The sequence below is a fragment of the Rhinoderma darwinii genome, chromosome 1, assembly GCF_050947455.1.
Source record: "Rhinoderma darwinii isolate aRhiDar2 chromosome 1, aRhiDar2.hap1, whole genome shotgun sequence".
NCBI lineage: Eukaryota > Metazoa > Chordata > Amphibia > Anura > Rhinodermatidae > Rhinoderma > Rhinoderma darwinii.
In genome coordinates this window covers 47617587-47640934 of record NC_134687.1, presented here as the reverse complement: position 1 = coordinate 47640934, position 23348 = coordinate 47617587, and the positions used below count along the sequence as shown (strand labels likewise).

At 45.6% G+C, this 23348-nt stretch overlaps 1 protein-coding gene across 1 annotated transcript; it reads right to left on the bottom strand.

The window, feature by feature from the left end:
• Nucleotides 1–1301: 1301 nt before the first annotated feature.
• LOC142756758 (uncharacterized) lies at nucleotides 1302–20952 on the bottom strand. The gene is made up of 2 exons (XM_075860605.1): nucleotides 20920–20952; nucleotides 1302–2117 (listed from the first exon to the last, which is right to left on the bottom strand). The coding sequence occupies exons 1-2, from the start codon at nucleotides 20950–20952 to the stop codon at nucleotides 1302–1304; spliced, it is 849 nt and encodes a 282-aa protein (XP_075716720.1).
• Between the last annotated feature and the right edge of the window lie 2396 nt (nucleotides 20953–23348).

Sequence of the window (23348 nt, the reverse complement as noted above, 5' to 3'; positions counted from 1 at the left end):
GGGACTTTTGTGATCAGCAATACGTGGCAATATAAGAGTACACCAAGTACGGCTACTTCTACTACATTGTATGCTGCATGACTTGCCTAAGTAGTCGTGTGTTATTGAACCTTCACTTATCCCTTCTTTTTCCCCACCCCTACCTTTGAGAAAAAGACACGTGACAACCGAGGTTGGATGTGAAATGGCCACAGCAGCCGTTTATTAATTTTCACAGTTTTTAAAATGCAATTTTGATCCGAAACATTCGGATAACTAATTAGGAATCCAACCAGAGAATTCCTCCTAATAATTCACATGACCCAACATGGGTCAGAATCATAAATAACAATTAACTTTAACATTAATCCGAGCAGGGGAAGTCCTTGAAGCCATTTTTTAGATATGCTTTTTACCTCGAGTTAGCCATCTGCAACCACCACCAACAAATTACCTCCAGCCGTAAACCAGCTCGGAAGCACCGCTCACCTCTGCAGATGGCTCCAACCACCAGAAGACCACTTCAAAGGGATAACACCCTATGAAGTCTTCAAACCATGTACCTTTTTTGGGGGACGCATACCCCCGATGCGACCCCCCCACCATTTCGTACTGACCGACCTCAAGGACTCCCCCCGCCACAGCGAAACAGGCCTTGACCACCTTAAGCCTGTGAGTTCCGCCACACCACCACCGCCCTTTCAATTCCTTCTGCTATTGCCAGGCTCCACAGATCAATCCCAACCTCGGTCAGATGAACCCCATCACTCCTCCAGTAGTTCCCCACTCCTGACTCCAAATCCCTGTGCCGCACACAAATGCCCCCATTCTTGGCCACAAAACGGGACACCGCCCGATTTACTTTGATGCGAGCCTTATTGACCCTCTCCACTGACCTAGCCAGCCGCCAATGCTTCCTTGGAACAATGTCAGACCACACTATCACTAAGCCGGGATAAGAAACCCACAAACACAACATATCGTGTTTGATATCCCGCACCAACTCACGAAAGGGGCGAACCCCCAAATCATTTCCCCCCACGTGCAACACCAAGACTTCTGGAACCCTATCCAGCCGAGAGTATGTCTGAAATTCCGCTAACACCCTGCTCCACAACATACCTCTAAATCCCAGCCAATGCAAAACCGCGTTCTGCCGCGGAATGCGCAGCTGGCGACCGTCAGGGCGGACATCCGCCCTCAAAGCCCCCCAATGCACGTAAGAGTGGCCCAACAACCACACAAGACACGGAAGCTGATCTGAAACGGAAAATAAAGTTAAATACAAGCACACAAACTTTTTCACGCAATAACAACATGACTCATAACAAATGGGGGCGCACGTAGGACCTAAACCTGTTGGACTCCCAACGGCCAATGCGCCGCACCCCCTCGTCATCCAGCCCCCAGCGCCCCGCCTCGGTTGCTGCGCCAATCCTGAAGGAATGAGATGAGTAAGGGCCCGCCGCGACGCCGACCGCCGCCAAGCATTTTTTAAATACTGCGCCAAATTGATATCTGGACAAGAATGACTCATCCTCGTGACATAGCAACGGCAACTCGGGTGACCCCACCTGTGGTTTAAAAGCACGCATGCAAGCGACCGGACACATCGCTGATCCCGGGAGGGCAAACAAAACTATCCGCTTTCCTTTACCCAGTTGGTCAGTTTTTGACCGCCGCAACCATACCTCGAGTCTATCCCCATATAGACTCACCTCCTCCAGTCTCAACCCCCCTGCCCGCTTGGTACTAGGTGAAACCAACTCGCCAATTCTAAGTGCCCCAAAAAACGCTAAGGAAAATGCTAACTGAAATAACACAACCTCGGACGAAGAACGACAGACAGACACTAGCGATACGCCCAAAGAGATGAGGAGAGAAAACGATATGGGCCTTCTACAATCCGCTTCGACCCTACCTCGACGCAGACCCTTTAAAGCCTGTCCCACTAGAAATTCCTTAGACACATCCCGAAATCCCCGCAACTTAAAACCAAAAGCCAACGCAGAAATGAAAAGATTGACCTTTGCCAACGAAAACCCCGCCTCCCAGGCGTCCCCCAACCAGTACAAAAGTGCCACCAACCTGTCTTGATCCGTGCTGATGTTACCGAACTCTCTTACCCACTCATCCCACTGCTTCCAACAAGCAGAATAAGCACTCCATGTCGTACGTGCCAATGACCTTTCCACCAATCGCTCTATGGGACCGAAACCAGATCCCAGAGATGTTCCGGACAAGCCAAACCGAGACGCTCCGCTCCCGGTGCCAATTGACGAAATCGATCCCACTGCGAGCGAGAAAGAGCATCAGTGATACAATTCCGTACCCCCGGCACATGTACCGCCACCACCCACGCGTTCAAAGACAAACACACCAAAACTAAATGTCGCAACAACTGAACTACCGGAGGAGAGGATGCAGTGATGTTATTAATGGCCAGCACCACCCCCATGTTGTCGCAGTAAAAACGGACCATCTTATCCCTGAGCCTGTCCCCCCAAATGGTTGCCGCCACCACGGTAGGGAACAGCTCGAGCAGGGCCAGATTCCGCGTGAGTCCACTGGACACCCAGCTAGCCGGCCAGTTACCCGCACACCAAGGACCACCCCCGTACGCTCCAAACCCACCTGCTCCAGCCGCATCCGTAAAAAAATTTAAGTCGCTCGTATCCTGCTTTGGAGCCATCCATAGCGAGCGACCATTATACTGACCCAGAAAATCGTCCCAAACCTGCAGATCAGCCCGGTGCTCTTCCTTGAGCCGCACAAAGTGATGTGGCGCACGAACCCCCGCCGTTGCAGCCGCCAAACGTCTACTAAAAACCCCCCCCATCGGCATAATCCGGCAAGCGAAATTCAACTTCCCCAGAAGCGACTGGAGATCGCGCAACGTAATTTTTCTCAACCTACAAGCCCGACGTACCTCCTGACTCAATGACCTTAGCTTATCCGCAGGGCCCTCAGTCTTTTCTGGTGCCAAAGGGATCCCAAAATCCCTCGCAACCGTCTGCAATGAATTAAGCAAATTACCGCAAATAGGCGAACCCCCCGGGCCGACGCACAAAAAATCATCCAGGTAATGTATCAAAGAGTCGACCCCGGCTACTCCCTTCGTTACCCATTCCACGAAGCTACTAAATGCCTCGAAATACGTGCAAGAAAGGGAACACCCCATCGGAAGACACCTATCCACATAAAAAGTCCCATTCCAAAAACAACCCAACAACCGTTGGCTCTCTGGATGAACCGGCAACAACCGGAAAGCCGCCTCTATGTCGGTTTTTGCTAACAGCGCGCCGGGCCCCGCCGCGCCAACTAGCCCCACCGCCTTGTCGAATGATGTATACACAACGGAGCACAACTCGTGATCAATCCCATCATTCACCGACGAACCCTTGGGAAACGATAAATGCTGAATTAAACGAAATTTTTTAGGCTCTCGCTTTGGCACAATACCCAATGGGGACACCACTAAATCCTTTATTGGCAGATCAACAAACGGCCCCGCCATGCGACCCAACGAAACTTCTTTAAACAGTTTTTCCGACATGACCTCGGCATGCAAGTAAGCCGACTTAAGATTGCGCCGCGTCACCGGAACCTCATACGGAGGTGGAGGAATAATGAAACCAACACAAAAACCTTCATAAATTAACTTGGCCGCAACCCTATCCGGATACTCATTTAAATACGGGACCATCCTTTCCACCCTCACCGGCGACAACCCCTTGACCAGCCGAGGAGGACTGGTTCCCTGACCGCTTCTTCCGCATACATTTTGCAGCCCCGTGGGATGAACCATTACATTCTGAACACACGTGCTTGAACTTACACGTGGCCCCGAACTTACACTGGCCATCGTTAAATTGCCAGCAGAATCCCAGTTTTGCCCCTGAACCTTGCCCGGCCTGGCTGGACTGACCTCCTTGGCCAACGCTCCCGGGAAAGGACTGCTTCACCGGAGCCGTCACCCTCAACCAAAGCGCAATATCCTTCTGGTCCCACCGAATCGCCGGCCGAACCGCCTTTCGCTGACGGAATTGCTCATCGTACCTTAACCACGCCTGCCCCCCGTATGCCCTATGAGCTTCCCCGATACTCATTTAATAGTGGACTAACTACGTAGGGCTAAGGTGGTCATTCATTTCAAGAGTCACAAGGATTACACTTTGATTATGTTACATAACTAATTTTATGTCCCAAGAATAAACTTTCACAACACCAAACACAGTAAGCAGATATTATGAAGACATGCACAGTGTTGCTTGTGGCCACTAAATTTTACAACTAATTTATTATCCCGGAATAAGTAATTGGTGTCTTAAATGGAGGATCAATGTGATGGCATCCATCTAAGTGTATGTTATAGCCTAACCTTACTAGATTCATATACATAAACTAGTTTAATTTGTATTGTATGCTTCAAAGAATTTGTTTAGTTCTTCCCTTGCAGTTCCCCTTGGGCCGGAGTTACACGAGCGTGTGCGTTTTGCGCGTGCAAAAAATGTGGCGTTTTGCAGGCGCAAAAGGTACTTAACAGCTTCGTGTGTCATCACCATATGATCCGTGGCTGCGTGATTTTCGCGCAGCCGCCATCATTATGACACTCGGTGTGTATGTTTGTAAACAGAAAGGCACGTGGTGCTGTTCTGTTTTCATTCATACTTTTTACTGCTGTTGCGCGAATCACACGCGTCACACGGAAGTGCTTCCGTGTGCTGGGCGTGATTTTCACGCACCCATTGACTTCAATGTTGTCTAAATAAGCCCTTAAAGGGATTATGTCATTAGAAAATGATCAATTGTTTAAATCAAGTTTTTATATTAAACACATATTTTAAGAATTTTTGGTGATCTTTTTATTTCATTTTCTATGTCATTATTTATATTCAATAATACTAAAATCTTGCAGTTTTCACACTGGCCACTGAGCATCACAATAGACTGCCACTTCCTCTTCTGTAATGATCACTTCTCAGAAGTAATTTAATTATTATCACAGGCAGGATAAACTATCAGGTTACACCTATATATAGATAACACGGGATCCACTATTGACAATACACTGACCCTTCCTGTTCTGTACAGATCACTTCTCAGAAGTTATGGCATTATCATCACAGGCAAGATTACAATGACAGATAATACATCTACATACAGAATATATAGAGAACACAGGATCCACCATTGGCAAAGGTAATGAACACAGCTCCCCTCCTCCCCCTCCCTGCACAATGACCTCTCCACAGGCCACAGGGCATCGCTAGAAAACTCTCCCATAGAAGTCAATGTGTCTCCTTTTGTTCAGAGGTTTCTATGGTCTATGTGGCTGCTGTAAAACATATCACTAATTGCTGTTACCAGCAGCTCAGGAAAGATGTATGCCCCATAATCATGTACAGAATATAGAAATAAAAAAATAAAAATAGATTAGAAAAAAAGATTATCTTGCACCTGGTTTAACCCCTTAACGCATTATCACGTAACTGGACGTGATAAGGGTTAATGGGAAGTATTGAGCGAGCTCATGGGCTGAGCTCGCTCCATACACAGCGGGTGATGGCTGTGTTACACAGCCGACACCTCACTTCAACTGGCTGAATCAAAGTTTACTATGATTCCGCCCGATTCAACACATTAAATGCCGCGATCAATAGTGATCGCGGCACTAAAAGTGTTCGCATCAGAGGGGCGCCCCCTCAAACAAGCCATCGCGCCCCACCGTGGCACGGTTGTTATGGGAGCCTGGGGGCCTAACAAAGGACCCCAGGTCCGCCATGTTTGTACTCCTTTGAATCTCTGCCTCCGGCAGGGCTTCAAAGGAGGCTGACAGAATCACGATATATTGCAGTTTATCATGCAAGTGATCCAACAATCGCTGCTTCAAGTTCCCTAGGGGGACTAATAAAAGAAGTTGAAGACAGTTAAATAAAGTATTTTTGTTTAATGTTCCAAAAAAAAAAAAAGAATTAAAAGAATCCCCCTTTTAAAGTTTTTTCCCTAAATCAATGTTAAAAAAAAAAAGTTAACATACCGTATATATCGGCGTACAAGACGACTTTTTACACCCTTAAAAAAATTTCAAAAGTGTGGGGTCGTCTTATATGCCGGATATTGTCTACATTAGGGATGCACGTTGCAGCCGCACAGCTCAGTATAGTAACACATGAATGTATGGGAGCGCGGCTGCGGCTGTGTAATTCAGCCACAGCCCCGCTCCTGAGTCATGATAAGTTCGCGGGGTCAGGATGATGCAATGCGGCCAGCGCTGCACTAATGAGCCGCGGCACTGGAGACAGAACATGGCGGGCGTGCTACAAAACACCCCCATGTTCTGTCTTCAGTGCCTGAACTGCCGCTCATTAGTGCAGCGCCGGCCGCATCACCTCATGCTGACCGCGCGCGCACTTCCTGTCAGGAGCGGGGCAATGGCTGTATTACACAGCCGCAGCCCCGCTCTATAACGGCGGAGATCAGAGAAACCGCTCATCTCCGCCGTTATTCACCTGAATGCTGCGATCACAGCTGACTGCAGCATTCAGGGGAAAGTGAGAAGGGGGGATGCCCCTGGATCGCGTCACAGGGAATTCCTGTGACGCGATCGAGGGCCATACCATATATGGGCAGACAGCCCAGGGTCTATTGACGGACCCCAGGGCTGTCTTACCATATTTCATGTTGTTAGGACATACCCAAGTATGTCCTAACAACTGCCTGTGTATTATCCGTCCACAGGTTAATGTACTGGCACATATCTGATATATGGCAGTACATTAAAGTTTAAAAATAAAGTAAAAACAAAGTATTGTTAAATTTTAAAAAAAATACACCTTCACCTTTTTTACAATAAACATTAAAATAAGTCTCAATACATAAAATACACACATTCAGTAATGGCGCGGACAACAATGTTTTTGCATCATTTATGATGTGTGCGCTGTAAAAAAATGAAATAAACACGGCTTTCATTCACTTATTAATGTGAGGCGCGAGGTGCGATGAATTTACCCTCCATGTTCCTCACATTAATAGTAATTAACCCCATCATGTACCTCGCACATTAACCCAATATGACTGAGAAACATGATGGGATTAATTACTATTAATGTGAGGCGCGTTCAAAATTCATCACACGTCGCGCCTCACATCAGAAAACGGAAGAATTTTTTTTTTATTACTGTTGGCAAAAGTATCGAAATTGGTATCGAAATCGCAATACTAAACGAAGTATCGGTATCGAAGTCCAAATTCTGGTATCGTGACATCCCTAGTCTACATATTGTCTACACACAGGTTGTGTGTTACCTTGTGAGCCTGCAGTCCGGTACACAGGCTCCCGGGATGCACGGAATCCGCCACGGATCTGAGGGAAGCCGGTATTAGCCGCCAGGGAACATCTCTGTAAGATCCTCTGGCCCGCCCTTTCCTCTCATTCCCTGCCTCTCAGATCTCGCGCAATGAAGCAGCCTATCTGCGCATGCGCGAGTTCAAAGAGACAGAGAGTCCTGGGTCCTGCCGCCGATGGCCATAGTGAAGCGCTCCTGCACGAAATGGTGAGTATATCTTAAATTCTATATTTTAAGGGTAAAAGTTGGGGGTCGTCTTATACGCCCACTCGTCTTATACGCCGACATATACGGTAACTGGTATCACCGCGTCCGTAAAAGTCTGAACTATAACAATATAGCATTATTTAACCTGCTGGGTAAATGCCGTAAATTGCTGTTTTTTGGTCACCTTAGTGCTCCGAAAAAATTAAATAAAAAGTGATCAAAAAGTCACATGTATCCCAAAATGGTATCGGTGAAAACTACAGCTCGGCCCGCAATATGTAAGCCCTTACATTGCTAAATTGATGGAAAAATGAAAAAGTTATGGCTCTCGGCATATGAAGACACAAAAGATGTTTTTAATTTGGCACATTTTTTAAAAGTGGTAAAACATAAAACAAAACATATACATTTGGTATCGCTGTAATCGTATCAACCTGTAGAATAAGGTGAATATGTCGTTTTTACTGCCTGATGGATGCCATAAAAACAAAACCCCAAAAAAGATGGCGTAATCGCTGTTTTTTGACCATTTCACCCTACAAATTTTTGTCAGCTTCCCGGTACATTATGCGGTATAATAAATGGAGCCATCAAAAACGACAACTTGTCCCGCAAACAACAAGCCCTCATATGGCTATATAGACGGAAAAAAAAAAATGTTTTCGCTTTTGGAAGGTGGGGAGGAAAAAACAAAAGTGACAAACCGAAAAATGGCTGAGGAGGGAAGGGGTTAAAAACAATACAAAACATATGGCTGATACATTCCCTTTAATATATTGGGCAGAATGTGTTGGTTCAGGTTGCCTAGAAACCACTTGATTTCCTGTCTGGTTGCCCACTACTTGATTACGTGGACATAAATGGAAATTCAATGAGCTACTCAGTGCACTACCACTCAGACAACAGGAGACTTGCAAGAAGAAATCATGTGACTTCATGGTAAAACAAAAAAGACAATAAAATAAATATTTCGGAACAAAAAAAAAGGATTGAAATTTACAGTATTTTTAGTATTTTCTTTTACCAAGATGGAATTTGGGGTAGCAATATGTATCACATGGAAATTGTCTTTAAAGAGGTTTTACAGGAAATCACATTGATAGCCAATGCTTAAGATAGACCCTCAATGTGAAGGTCTGGCTCCCAGGACCCACACTTATCAGAAATACACAGAGCTGTGACTGTAGAGCAGTGCTTGGTAATGCAGCTCAAGCCCATTCACTTGAAAGAAGAGGCCACACTGCTTCCAAAAAAAAAATTAAATAAGGGGAGGCCTCCATGACTAAAATAGATGGGAGGGGTAACGAGTTGTTGGCCTATGGGAGTACAAGATAGGGATATAGTAGGAGGGCTAGTAGGATAATGGGTGGGGTGGTTAAGAGCTGTACCTTCTTCCCTGCTGTCTCTCTCCCTCTTTTTGCCAGGATGCTGAAGCAAGTACTTGTCCTTCCTTTCCTCCTCACCGATGGCATCCGAGGAAGATCTTCTGCAGCAGTTGAGAGCCACTGCCGCATCCAGGGGCCCTGGATGGCTGGGAGCCCAGGTAGCAGCGCTGATTGCTCCCTCACTGCCAGAGCTGACAGAGGTACGAGTCCAGAAGTGATCCCACGGGCGCGGCGCTGCAGGAGGAGCCCCTCTGTGGACCCTCTAGGCCAGGCTTCCGGGTGGCCCGCTGCTGCTCCTCGGTCCGGTCCTGGGAGGAATCCCAGAACGTGGCGGTGCCCGGCGGCTACAACAGAGATGCGCCCTTCACTGCCAGCCAACCCCCCCTCCCTCTTCCAGTCGAAGCGGAAGTGGTACGGCGGCCCTGCATGGCGATGATCCGGCTAGAGGGCCGGCTGGTCTGCGTGTCATGTACACTGGGATGCCGTTAATTTTTTTTCCCTCCTGCCACTTGAGAAGTTCAATTTAGATAAGTGTGATGAAATAGAAAAGGAAGAGGAGGAAAAACGCAGGTACAGGTTGATCCCAAAAACATTTGTTAATTAGTTGCAGGCTTTTGCTACATTGGTGAGTGTTATTGGGGAAAAGGCGCCGGACAACTGTTCAGTTCTATTTTGTTATTTGGACGGGGTGGGGGAGGCGCACAGGGTTTACGGGGGTCAGGCTTGGCTCCGGTATGACGAGCGCTTTCGTCAGCGAAAAGCGGTTCGGCCCAACATCCGGTAAAACCATAAGGATATCTGCGCCGTTTAAACCTTGCCAGTCCTTTCCCGGGAGCTGGAACGCATCAGGGCAGTCTAGTAATTCAGGTCAGGCCTCGGGCTCCAAGCTTGGAATGTGTTGACAGTTTAACAAGGGGAAATGTAAATTTGGAGCCACTTGCAAATTTAAGCATGTCTGTTCCCACTGCAACTATCAGTCTCACGGGGCTTCAAAATGTTTAAAAAAAGGGAGGCAGCAAGGCAGAGCCATCGTTTCCGCTGGTCACAGAGGTGACTCCAGTGATGCTCACAAAGATTTCCCCTTTCTAAGTAGATACCTTGATAGAACTGGGGCCCGGTTGATTGGCTCGGGTTTTATTATTCCACCCCCTCCTCATGGGGTACCTTTTACCCAGTGTAACCTTCGGTCTGCATATCAGCAGGCATGGGTGGTGTCGGAGAAACTTAAGAAGGAGGTTGCCTTGGATAGAATGGCGGGCCCTTTCCTGATGGTACCTGTGCCGGGTTTGGTTGTTTCTCCCCTGGGGGTGGTCCCAAAACGGGAACTTAAGTTCCGCCTTATACACCATTTGTTGTTTCCGAAATGGGCGTCGGTTAATGATGGTATAGATCCAGAATTGTGCCCGGTCGTCTTTATGTCGTTTGATGCTGCGGTTGCGCTGGTGCGCGCTTGCGGGTAGGGATCCCTGATTGCGAAGACAGACATTGAGGTGGCTTTTCGATTACTGTTGATGCACCCGAACAGCCAGCGGCTGTTGGGATGTTACTGGGATGGGGGTTATTATGTTGATCGTTGCCTACCTATGGGCTGTTCTATTTCATGTGCTTACTTTGAGGTTTTTAGTTAGTTTTTGTAATGGGTAGTTAGGGTCGCCGGGGTGGATTCGGTCATCCACTATCTAGTTATTTTTTGTGCGTTGGTCCAGGGGGTTCCAGAGTTTGTGCGAACCTGCTGGAAATGGTTACATGGGTCTCGCGGGCCCCAGAAAAAACTGAAGGCCCGTCGACGTCTATTTGGTTTTCTGGGTATTACGATCGACTCGGAGGCCATGGAGTGCAGATTGCCTGACAACAAGCTTTCTGCTTTGCGTTTGGAAGTTGATAGGGCTTGTCATCTTCGGAAAATTACACTGAGGGAGTTACAGTCACTGGTCACTGCTAGGAAAATGAAATTTTGCTTGCCGCATCATACCGAGGGGCAGTGTATTTTGCCCTCATTTGGCAGCCACGACAGCAGGTGTTCATGAACCACATCACTTTGTTCGTTTAGTTGCTGATCATCGGGACGATTTGCGAGTTTGGCTTTATTTTCTGGCTGTGTATAACGGCCACTCACTCTGGATGTCTCGGGTGTTGGAGAGTTTTGATCTTGAGTTGTTTATGGGGGCGGTGGGTTTTGGCGCTTTTTGTAAGGGACAATGGTGCGCAGGTTACCATTTGGGGCGACATTCTCAGGGACAAGAAAGTTTGCTTCTATTGTGATAATCTGAGGGTGGTGATGGCAATAAATAACGTTTTGGCTTCTTCCCCTCCTGTAGTTCGTTTGTTGCATCAGTTAGTGCTCGCCTGTCTGAAGTTGTACGTGTGGGTGGTAGCAGTGCATGTTCCAGGGGTGGAAAATTCTATTGCTGACGCGCTTTCTCGCTCGCAGTGGAATCCTTTCGTCAGCTGGTTCCGGACGCAGAGTTAACTGGAGTGGACTGTCCCAGTCATCTTTGGGAGCTGGTAGCCGGGCGGCAGGCCTCCTGATCAAATGGTCGCTGGCCAGCTCGACGTGGGCGGCGCACTCTGCTGGATGGTGTCAATTGGCGACCATTGCTTTCAGGTTTAAACTCTGGGGGCTTGTGGACATCATAAAGCATTTCCCCGTGTGCCAGGCACTGCGGGACTGAGACTGGGTGTGGTTGTGAGGGACCAGAGGCATCCAGTGCCATACCAGTTGTTGTGTTCCATGGGAAATGTAGTGTGGCTGGTGTGTCGTTCGCCTTATGAGAGCAAGCTGTTTCGTTTGTCTTTCTCGCTGGCTGTCTTTGGGGCTTTCCAGATTAGGGAATTGGTTTTGCCTAGTTCATCTACACCAGGTGGTTTGATGCAGGACCATGTATATTTATATGCGGATAGGGTGGATATAGTTCTCCGTCGCTCAAAAATTGATCAGACTGGCAGGGGCAGAGGGGTGGTTCGCGTTAACCGAGAACTTAGTATGTCCGGTTTTTTGCCAAAGGGAGTTTTTAGTGGGAGTTGGCCTCTCAGATTCCCCGTTGCTTAGACATGCAGATGGTACATTTTTGTCACTATTTCAGTTTGTCTCCATCATTAAGAAATGTCTGGTGGCATGTCACGTCCCACTCGTTTCGTATTGGTGCTGCGATGGAAACGGTGAGGTGGGGATTAGGCGAAGCGGGTGTGTGGCATATAGGACGGTTGCCATAGGCGTGTTTCCATTCTTATGTTCGCCCTCATATGCTATGATCTGTGTCTTTGTGTAACAGTGTTCTATGTGTGTGCGTTCCGCCTGTAATGTGATTTCTGTTCGTGTGTGTGTGTTGGTGTGCGTGTATGTATTTGACTTTTTATTGCAGGTGGAAACCCATGTATGGTGTGGATTATGGAGCATTCGTATGGCACGAATGGACGTATGGCAGGACGGTCGACAGCTCCGCATTCCTCTGAACACAGCGTTCCTGCATTGGATGGGTTTCCGTGGAGTGACCTTGAGTCGGGTGTTGCCTGAGCTTCATAATTACGTGCTGTTAGACAGGGCACCAGACATACTGGTACTGCACATCAGGGGTAATGATTTGGGCTTGCACCCCTTTTTGGGAACTGGCGCTGGATGTCAAGCATGATCTGTTTGCTTGTGGTCATTACATTCCAAGCTGTTGACTGTTTGGTCGGAAATGGTCCCAAGGAAGAGTTGGCGTATGGCTCGCTCCATAGAGAGGGTCAATAGGGCCCATATTAATGCCAACCGGGCTATTTCTCGCTTTGTGGCACGCAAGGGCGGTGTTGCTGTTAGGCATTGGGACAGGAAACTTTTGGAGAGAGGATGGAGTGCACCTGAACGATGTGGGAATGGATATGTGGAGTCTGGCTTTACTTGATGGAATTGAACAAGCGGTGAGTCTGTGGAGGAGCTCACAGTCTTGCGGTGGTCAAGGCCTATTTCGCTATGGCAGGAGAGTCCTTGAAGTAGGTCGTAAAAAGTGGTGGGGGGGGAATGCATCACGGGATGCACCCCTCAATTAGTTGGAAGACGGCTTCTTAGTGTGTTACTCCTTTTGAAGGCTTGGATATATACTGTGGAGGTCATCTGCAAAAGGTAATCAGTCCTGGGGGTAAGGTATTAGTGGGCAGATGACCAGTAAATAAAATATTGGTGTCTTCAAGGACTTGCTCCTGTCATTCTGTTTGTTAAATGTTAATGTTATGACCCTGATAGGGTCGCGGTTTGTTATTTATTTATATGAAGAATTCCTTTGTGGGAATTCAAGGTTATTTTAATTTGTTGTTAATAAATTCTTATTATTACAAATAATAAACGGCTGCTGTGGCCATTAAAATCCAACTCTGTTTCGGTGTCTCTTTTAATAAAAGGTAGGATGCATATAAGGGTACACGACTCGACTTATTTGAGTCATGAAGCTACAAGTATGGATGCTCCGCTGTGTTTGGATAAACAAACAAGGGCAACAACCCTTCATTCCGCTGACCCCTGTTACCCCCACTAATCACACAATGATAATCTATACTAAGGATAGGTCATCAGTGTGTTTTCCTAGAATTGGTTATTGTTTGAGTCGGTCACTATCCTTGAGGCTACTGTAATGAAGACATTATGAGTTTATTCATATAGATAACTGAAAGGAATGAGCTGCATTGTCTAATGAAACAATTGCTGTATCCTCTTTTCATCAAAATCAGGTAAAGTACATCTTCTATCTTAAAGGAAAGGTGTCATGCTTTTTTTTTTTTTATTTTATTAATTTATGTGTATTTATTTAATACATTTTTATATGTACTTTATTTATTTTTTCACATGAATTGTTTTTTTTATTAATACTGGGGCTGCCATGTTTATTTAATCTGTGTATGTGTCTCTTAACGACACATACACGCATGGAATATGGCAGCTACAGGGCATAGGACATAACGAACGGGACCCGTTCATTACATCCTCTGCCTCTGCCATCTCGCTCTGTACTCTGCATGCACAGTTCAGAGCGACTCAGCATAGACGCTGATTTGTAGGGGGAAAGCCAGCCCCATTTTGGAGAAGACCGGCTGCAGGTAAGTTGTATGTGTGTGCGCGTGCCTGAGGGGGGTTTGTGTGTCTGTCTGTGTGTCGAGGTTGCATGTTTGTGGGGGTTTGTGTGTGTTTGGTGGGCCGCTCGACCAAGCACCGGTGCTCGCAGCTGATCCTTCACAGCCGCTTATCAGCTGTTTTAAAGAAACACAAACCCCCCCCAAACATGCAGGTAAGTTGTGTGGGGTTTGTGTGTGTGGGAGTCTGTGTGTGGCAGAGTTGCATGTTTGGGGGGGGGGCGCTCGACGGAGCAGCGGTGCTCTCTACTGTTCCTTCAAAACAGCTGATTGGCGGCTATGAAGCATCAGCAGCCCACGAGCGCCGCTTATCCTTCACAGCTTCTAATCAGCGGCGAGCACTGCTGCTTCATCGAGTGCCCCCCACACACAAACCCCCCAAACATGCAGGTAAGGTGTGCACGTGGTTTTGTGTGTGAGGGTCTATGTTTGGGGGGGTTAGTGTGTGGGGGGCGCTCAACGGAGCAGCGGTGCTCGCCACTGTTCCTTCAAAACAGCTGATTGGAGTCTGTTTTGAAGGATCAGCGGCGAGCACCGCTGCTCCATTGTTCCTTGCTCCTACTGTGAACTGCCGTGTAACTACATGGCGATTCACAGTAGGAGCAAGGAATGAAGAAGCAGTGGCATATTACTAACTTTTATGTTTTTTGTTCTGCAGGTTCCAATGGACTGGTTTTTTTATTTTAAATAAAATGGTGAAAGAGGGTTGTGTGGGGGAGTTTTTATTTCAATAGAAAATTATTTTCTTATGTCTCCGTTTTTTTTAAATACTTTATTAGCGCCTTAGTAATGGCAGTTGTCTGTTTGATGACGTCCATTAATAAGGCGGGGCTTAGTGTTAGCCAGTAAAAAAGCTGCAACTAACCCCCCATTATTACCCCAGTACCCACCGCCACCAGGGGTATCTGGACAAGCCATGTACGATCCAGTACCCGACCATCTGTAGTGATGGTCGGGCACTGGGTCGGCCACAGGCTGGTATAATTAGGCTGGGAAGGGCCAAAAACCGTAGTCCTTACCACCCTGGTAATGCTAGGCTGCTGCTGCTGTTGTAGCTGTCTGGTTATGAAAAACAGAGCAGTAGAACGGGTTTAGATATTTGTGAGGGTCCCAGAGGTGGGACCCGCATCTATTTGACATTTTTGACATATTCTGTGGATATGTCGAAAATGTCCCTGATAGTAAAACCCCTTTAATTGTTTTATTGTATCTGGCTGGTTATGAAAATAGGGTGGGGCCCCACGTAGTTTAAAAAAAAACAAAAAAAACAATAAATTGATGAGAACTACATGGGGGTCCCCCATTTTCATAACTCTCCAGATACAATAAAACAGCCGTAGCCTGGCATTACCACGGTGGGAATGGCAACTGTTTCTGGCCTTTCCCAGCCTAATAATACCAGCCTGCGACTGCCCCAGTGCCCGACCATCACTACAGATGGTCAGGTACTGGATAGTACCCGGCTCTTCCCGATACCCCTGATAGCATTATCAGATTAATTGCAGGAATCACTGCAGGATTTCTATTTGTGTACAGTGTGTTTCTTGACAGCCATAGTAACATTGTGAGCAGCAGCATATATTACACTCCTCAACATTGAAATTGCAACACCAGGAAGGACAAACCATAAGGTTATGCAAATTAAGGAAGCAGCAGGTGTCGCTAAGATCTGCAAATTATAAAATTTTCAAGCACCTAGCTCCAATCTGTGGCATGTGGGAGGCATAAAAGCCAGATTGAAAGCAAAGTTTTTTCGCCACATGAAACCTCAAAAATCGGATCAAGTGGTGTGGCCATTTATCGCCACTTGTCGCAAACTGAGAGGGACAGTATCCTTAAACTGAGAGACCTTGTTTTATCACTCCAGCAGATCGCTACCCGCCTATATCAGCACTGTTCAACGTTGCATATCCCTGAGGTTGGGAGAACAACAACAAACAGGAATGATAGCAAGAGATGCACGGATGTGGACTTCTGAACGAACGGTTTGTCTGATTGGAAGAATGGCGCGTAGTGATCCAATCCATACTGCAAGGGAAATTGGACATCACATCCCAAGCCTAGGGCGGCAACCAGTGTTGACACAAACCATCAGAAGGCGTTTGCACGACATTAGGCTATGAGCCAGACGTCCAGCTACAGGTGTACTATTGACCACACGCTACCACTCTCAAAGGCTATCATGGTGCACAGCAAGACGGCAATGGAGGCTGGAATGGAGGTCTATCCTCTTCAGTGATGAGACCCACTTTTGTCTCGACGCAATGATAGCTGTAGATTGGTCTGGAGACCACGTGGGCAACACCATGAAGAGGCCTTCACAAGGAAACGTCACACCGGTTCTACTCCTGGGATTATTGTGTGGGGTGGCATAATGTATGGTAGTCAGACCCCTCAAGTCTTCATTTCAGGTGCACTAACAGCTTGGCTTTACATTGATTTGGTCATGGAACCAGTGGTACGGCCATTTCTCTAAAGGGTCCAGGCCGCATGTTGCTTGTGCTACTGTGAGCAGCCTACGTAGCCTAAACGTGCTACCATGGCCTGCAGCATCTCCGGACTTGTCTCGCATCAAGCACATCTGGGACATCTTTGTTCGGCAATTGCAAAGGGAGCTGCCAGCAGCCAATTTTGATGATTTGCTTGCTCAAGTGCATTCAGCGTGGCATAACATTCCTCAGACAACTATTAATATCCTCATTGATAACATGCCAAGTGTGTAAGTGCGTGTATTTCAGCACGTGGTGCTCATACTCGATACTGAATAACTCAAGATCTTTGTAATATTTTGTTTCCGTTTTTTTATCATTTGCATATCATTAACATGTCTAACCATCCTGTGATTTCCACTATTTCAAAACTTTTCCTTTTTGGTATTGCAATTTCAATGTTGAGGAGGGTATGTTGAGCAGCACCACGTGGTATGTTGAGCAGCACAACACATTACGTTGGCACAATGCAGCTTAGCATTAAAGGCAGCAATAACTTCTTACCTAAATTTGTTGCATAAACAGATGCAGGTTACAGATGTGTCTTTGCTATCTGGTCTCATTAAATTGAATAAATCTGATTAGCACAAGTTGACTAAATGTACACAGATTTGCCTAATGTGCTAATCAAACCTAGCACTCAATAGAATCTCTTTATTGATTTCCGACAGTTCATTCTGAAGTAGGAAATCAAACCTAAACAGGCTATCAATTTGCACATTAAGAAATACTATGTTTAGAGCTGCCTTAGGTACACTAGATTATGTTAATATTAATAGAACATATGTTTCTGTTTAATATTAAATCTGCTACAAAAGGAAATCCTCAATTTAATTTAGTAAGTATTTAATTAAAGCTAATAAAAGCTGTGAAGTTATTACTTCTGCAATGGAAGTGTGGAAATGTTATCAAAAGATGTTGACATATTCGGTCTCCATCTGGCTATGATTGTCTTATATTAGTTAAAACTTTTGGGGCATTATTGTAGCAAAGCATTTTATGTACAGCAGACATTTATAATAGTCCCAAAGTCATTTATATACCACCTAAAAAAATATTTGTGTAGCGCATCATTTATAAAAAAATAAAAGCACCGTAGCACTGTCTGGGCCAAATGAACCACTGGATAAACTTGGGCACTACTTTTCTAGACTGGGGACTGAGACAATATGCATTGGAATATTCAGAATGGTCACCAAGCGAATGGGCAATATGGACTTTCTGAGGCATTAAAGTTTTGGACGCCAGATACTGTTTAAGGTGCCAAAACACTGGATGCAATTGACTGTGAGGAGCACAAAATCACTGGAATCTCAGGAACTCTCTGGAAGACTGAACCACCACAGCCGACAAACCACTTGGCATTAGGTCCTTGGAGCAACAAACCACTAGCATGTAACCAGGACCGTCCTTGGGTTGGATGGTGCCCTGTGCGGGACTCTCTATTGCTGCGCTCCACAAACCAAAAATTAACAACATATATAGACAGGCACATACTGGAACATATATACTGTACATACATAAAGGCACATAATGGGACAAACAAGCAAATATATGTGACACATTCTGGAATATGTACATACATACATACATACATACATACATAAAGGTAAATCTATAGACACACACACACACACACACACACACACACACACACACACACACACACACACACACACGGCACATAAATACAAGCACAAAGACACATTCACATACAGACCCATGTATGCCCACAAAGGCAGATAATACAGTAGATTTTACCTGCAGTCCTATGTAACCCTATAAATAACACAGTGATAACGCTTTGAGTAGATAATGTAGTAGATGTTACGTGCAGTCCTATATAACCCACAACACGAGGTCAAAGGAGCTCTCAATGCAAGTGAAACACCATCATTAGGATGAAAAAAAATATGAAATCCATCAGAGAAAACCACAAATGTTAAGAGTGGCCAAATCAACAGTTTGGTACATTCTTGGAAAAAAAAAAAAAAAAAGAGTACACTGGTGATCTCGTGAACTCCAAAAGGCCTGGACATCCACGGAAGGCAACAGTGGTGAATGATCATAGAATCCTTTCCATGGTGAAGAAAAATTCACAACATCTACCCAAGTGAAGAACACTCTCATGGAAGTAGGTGTATCAGTATCTAAGTCTACCATAAAGAGAAGACTTCATGATAGCAACTACAGAGGGTTCACCAAAAGGTGCAAAGCATTAATCAGCCTCAAAAATATAAAGGCCAGATTAGACTTTGCCAAACAACATCTAAAGAAGCCGCCCAGTTCTGGAACAGCATGAATCTAACCTGTACCAGAATGATGGGAGGAAGAAAGTATGGAGAAGACTTGGAACGGCTCATGATCCGGAGCACACTACATCCTCTGTAAAACATGGTGGAGGGAGTGTAATGGCATGGGCATGCATGGCTGGCAAAGGCACTGGGTCACTAGTGTTTATTGATGATGTGACTGAAGACAGAAGCAGCCGGATGAATTCTGAAGTGTTCAGGGATTTACTTTCTGCTCAGATTCAACCAAATGCAGCAAGGTGATTGGACGTCGCTTCACAGTACAGATGGACAATGACCCAAAACATACTGCGAAAGCAACCCAGGAGTTTTTTTAAGGCAAAGAATTGGAATATTCTGCAATGGCCAAGTAAATCACCAGATCCCAACCCGATCGAGCATGCATTTCACTTGCTTAAGACAAAACTTAAGGCAGAAAGATCCACAAAGAAGCAACAACTGAAGACAGCTGCAGTAAAGGCCGGGCAAAGTATCACAAAGGAGGAAACCCAGCATTTGGTGATGTCCATGGGTTCCAGACTTCAGGCGGTCATTGCCTGCAAAGAATTCTCTACATAGTATTCAAAAAAACATTTTGTTCATGGTAATGTTAATATGTCCAATTACTTTTGAGCCCCTGAAATGAGGAGGCTGTGTAGAAAAATGGTTGCAATTCCTAAACGTTTCATAGGATATTTTTGTTCAACCCCTTCAATTAAACCTGAAAGCCTACACTCCAATTGCATCTCAGTTATTTCATTTCAAATCCAAAGTAGTGGCATGCAGAGCCAAAATCATGAAGATTGTGTCACTGTACAAATAATTATAGGCTTTACTATATATACACATATGTATATACATATATATATATATATATATACACACACACACACACACACACACACACACACACACACACACACACACACACACACACACAGACACACACACACACACACACGCACACACACAAACACAGGCCATCAGGGCAGTACCGCTCCCGTAAGGGGCCCGGCCAAAAAAGGAAGGAACAGGAGCCTGCCGACACGCCCTCCCGCCGCCACTGTCCACCGTCGCAGCCCAGAATTAATTTGGAGAAAGGATCAGGCCCCATTATATTGCAGGGTCCGTTCTCTTCTCCTAACTAACTCTGGGCTCTTCTTCACAGGACATATGCCAGATCGCATCATGACGTTATCTGCAGCGTCGTGACGTTTTATGCACTGTCGCACATGACTTCATGACGCTACCCAGCTTCAGTCCTGTAAAAAAGAGACTAGCTTTAGTTAACAAAAGGGAATGGGCCTAGCAATATAATGATGCCCGTACCGTTCTTCAAATTATAGGGGTTTTACTATCAGGGACATTTTCGACATATCCACAGGATATGTCAAAATGTCAAATAGATGCGGGTCCCACCTCTGGGACCCACACATATCTCTAGAACGGGGCCCCCTAAACCCGGTTCTACTGCTCTGTTTTTCATAACTAGCCAGCTACAACAGTAGCAGCAGCAGGCTAGCATTACCAGGGTGGGAAGGGCCACTGTTTTTGGGCTTTCCCAGCCTAATAATACTAGCCTGCGGCTGGCCCAGTGCCCAACCATCACTACAGATGGTTGGGTACTGATTCGTACCCGGCTCTTACCGGCACCCATGGTGGTGGTAGGTACCAGGTAATAATGGTGGTTAGTGTTAGCCTTTTTACCGGCTAACACTAAGCCCTGCCTTAGTAATGGATGTTGTCAATTAGCCGGCGGGCATTACTAAGGCGGTAGTAATTAAGTTTAAAAAAAATACAAAGACATAGAAAAAATATTTAATTACAATAAAAAAATTAACACACAACCCTCGTTAACCATTTTATTGAAAATAAAAAAAGCTGTCATCGAAGTAGTCCTTGAATCCAACATAGTCCACTAACTGAACCGGTAAAAAAAGCACAAACACAAAAAAAAACATTAGTAACACATGTGGTAGGATTAGATACAGGGCCATGTGTGATACTGTCTGTTGGACCCTGTATCTAAGCCTACCAAATGTTAGGCTTAGATACAGGGTCCCAGCAGACTGTAATCTTATACAGTATTGTAACCACCGCCGCCTCCCCTTACCTGTTGACGGCCGCTACTGCAGATCCCTCTCATTTCGCCGATGTCTCCCTCCCCGGAGACGGCAGCACATGCGGCCGTCCTGCCCTGCAGTGACCACTATGGTGCGCAAGCTCGTTCCCGACCTTAAAGGGCCAACACGCGCACATGTAAAGAATTACCTAATTATCCCCAGATCACCTGGATTATAAAAGGGGCCCTGCCCTTTCCCTCCTTGCCTAAGCGTTGTTGTGTATTCCCATGTTAGTCTTGCAAATGGTCCCTTAGTCGTATCCTGTTCCCAGTGTTCCCGTGCCCTGCTACCTGTATCCTGTATCCCGTGCTGTGTTTGTTCCTGTGCCCTTTCTAGTTTTGGAGTTGTGTTGTGCCATCTGCCACACCTGATACCCTCAGCCACGTTTTGCATCACCTGACGTCAAAGTTCCATCTGTGCATAGCCGCTGCCATTGTCTGGACTAATACAGGTACCCTTGTGCTTGGACTTTGTATAGACTTGGTACACTGTGTTTTGGGTCCACATACCCACAGATCGTGACAAGTATAAAATTACTGTCTGCTGGGGTCCTGTATCTAAGCCTACTATGTCGTAGGCTTTGATACAAGGCCCATCAGACAGGATCACACATGGGCCATTTTTCTACGCCAACCATGTGATAGTCATAGATACAGGACCGAGCACACAGGATCACACCATATTACCGACTGTGTAAAAATCCTGTCCTCAATCTAAAACCTATTGATTGTGCAGTCATCTCGCAATGAACATTGGTGCTAGGACCCAGGATTTGTTCTTTGGGCTCATGCACATGTCAGTGCACAGAAGTCATAGGACTCCCTAGCAGAGGCTCCTTGCACTGCCAAACAGGCTCTTTCAGACTCCTTATGTACTGACATATTCTACCATGGAGAATACCGCCCATGGCACACGCCAATTTTTTTTTGGTGTTGGATTCGTACTGAATCTGACCTAAAAAGCTGTGTATGCCTCCATATGGAATCAAAGGCATAGGGAGGTACAGTAGAGGGCTCATGCACCTCTATGGGAGACCTATTATGGCTCCTTACAATACAGAGCCATAATAGCCATAAAAGTGTGTATGAGCCATAAGCATCAGAGGGAGGGAAGTTGCTGTAAAGACTTAAAGGGCAATAGCAATACATTTTAAAAATCTATAAACTTATTTTTGGAACATTCAAACTTGTAAAGTGAGCCATGCTGGCCCAGAAATATACTGAATATGTTATTTATTAAACTCCCTACTATATAAATGTTGGTTTACTAGTTGTTACAAGTGAACAGGCAATACAAAACCCTGTAATAGTTAATAGAAATAAGCTATCTAAATTGCTTTTTATTTTGTTCTCCCACTGAGGGTAATTGTTAGTCTTGCTGAGAATACCACCATTAGTGGCATTTTAACCTGGTTCCAGCCCAGTTGCTTACAAACTTCACAGTGGATAATTGAAATAAGTAAGTGTGTATGCTTTCTTTCCTCGTATTTACGCAATCCCTCAGTACAGCTGATTCATTTTTTTCACACATTCATGTGACTATTGGATTTCTTTGGACTAGGTAGATGCATGTATTATTTAAAGTGAATTCATAATTCATTTCCTAGTTCCCTGCATATGAATATGAATTCTGGACTTAAAGCGTACCTAAACCTTTCAGATAACTTTAAGAATTAAGCAGTCATATGTGTTGAGATTAGTGTTTCAATTCTACACAAATCAAATTCGTTATGAATTTCCCAAAGGTTTCAGATTTTTGCGAATCCGAAACTTTTGGGATTAGTCCAGCATGAATTTCTCAAAATGGTGCTCGCCATTTTAGAGATAAGAAGAAGACAAGAAGATGAGGATCACATGACCTCGAGCTACGGCCTGGTGGGCTTCCCCATAATACCCCATCACAGCCAATCATGAGGGGTATAGGTGTGAGTCATATGACAGTCATATGAATCATAGCCACTATAAACAGCCCAACCATAAAATTTGGTGCTTTGTGGGGATACAGATAAGAGAGAGAAGACATCAGACAGAGAGTGAGAGATAGTAAAGCACAGATAGATAGTGGATTAGTGTCAGTGAGTGGTCCATGGTGAGAAGAAGAGAATAGATAATTCGATTTACAATAATTTGATAGAGAGATAGATTGTAGAGAGAGAGATAGGAGTCAGCCAGTGTCAGTGTGTTAGTTAGGCAGGCACAGACAATCATTGCTGTGAGTCAGTGCTTCTGCAGCTATACAATTCTTACATTAATTTGTGAATAACCAATCTTCATCACATCATTCACAAACTCTCTTCAACAATATTAATCCTGGTGCTGAAAGCGCGCCATTGCCTTTGAAACAGACGTCATGGACGTGATGCCACTTATTTTATTGTATATATCTAATAGTGTCACCAAAAATTGGCGTATTGTTCTGC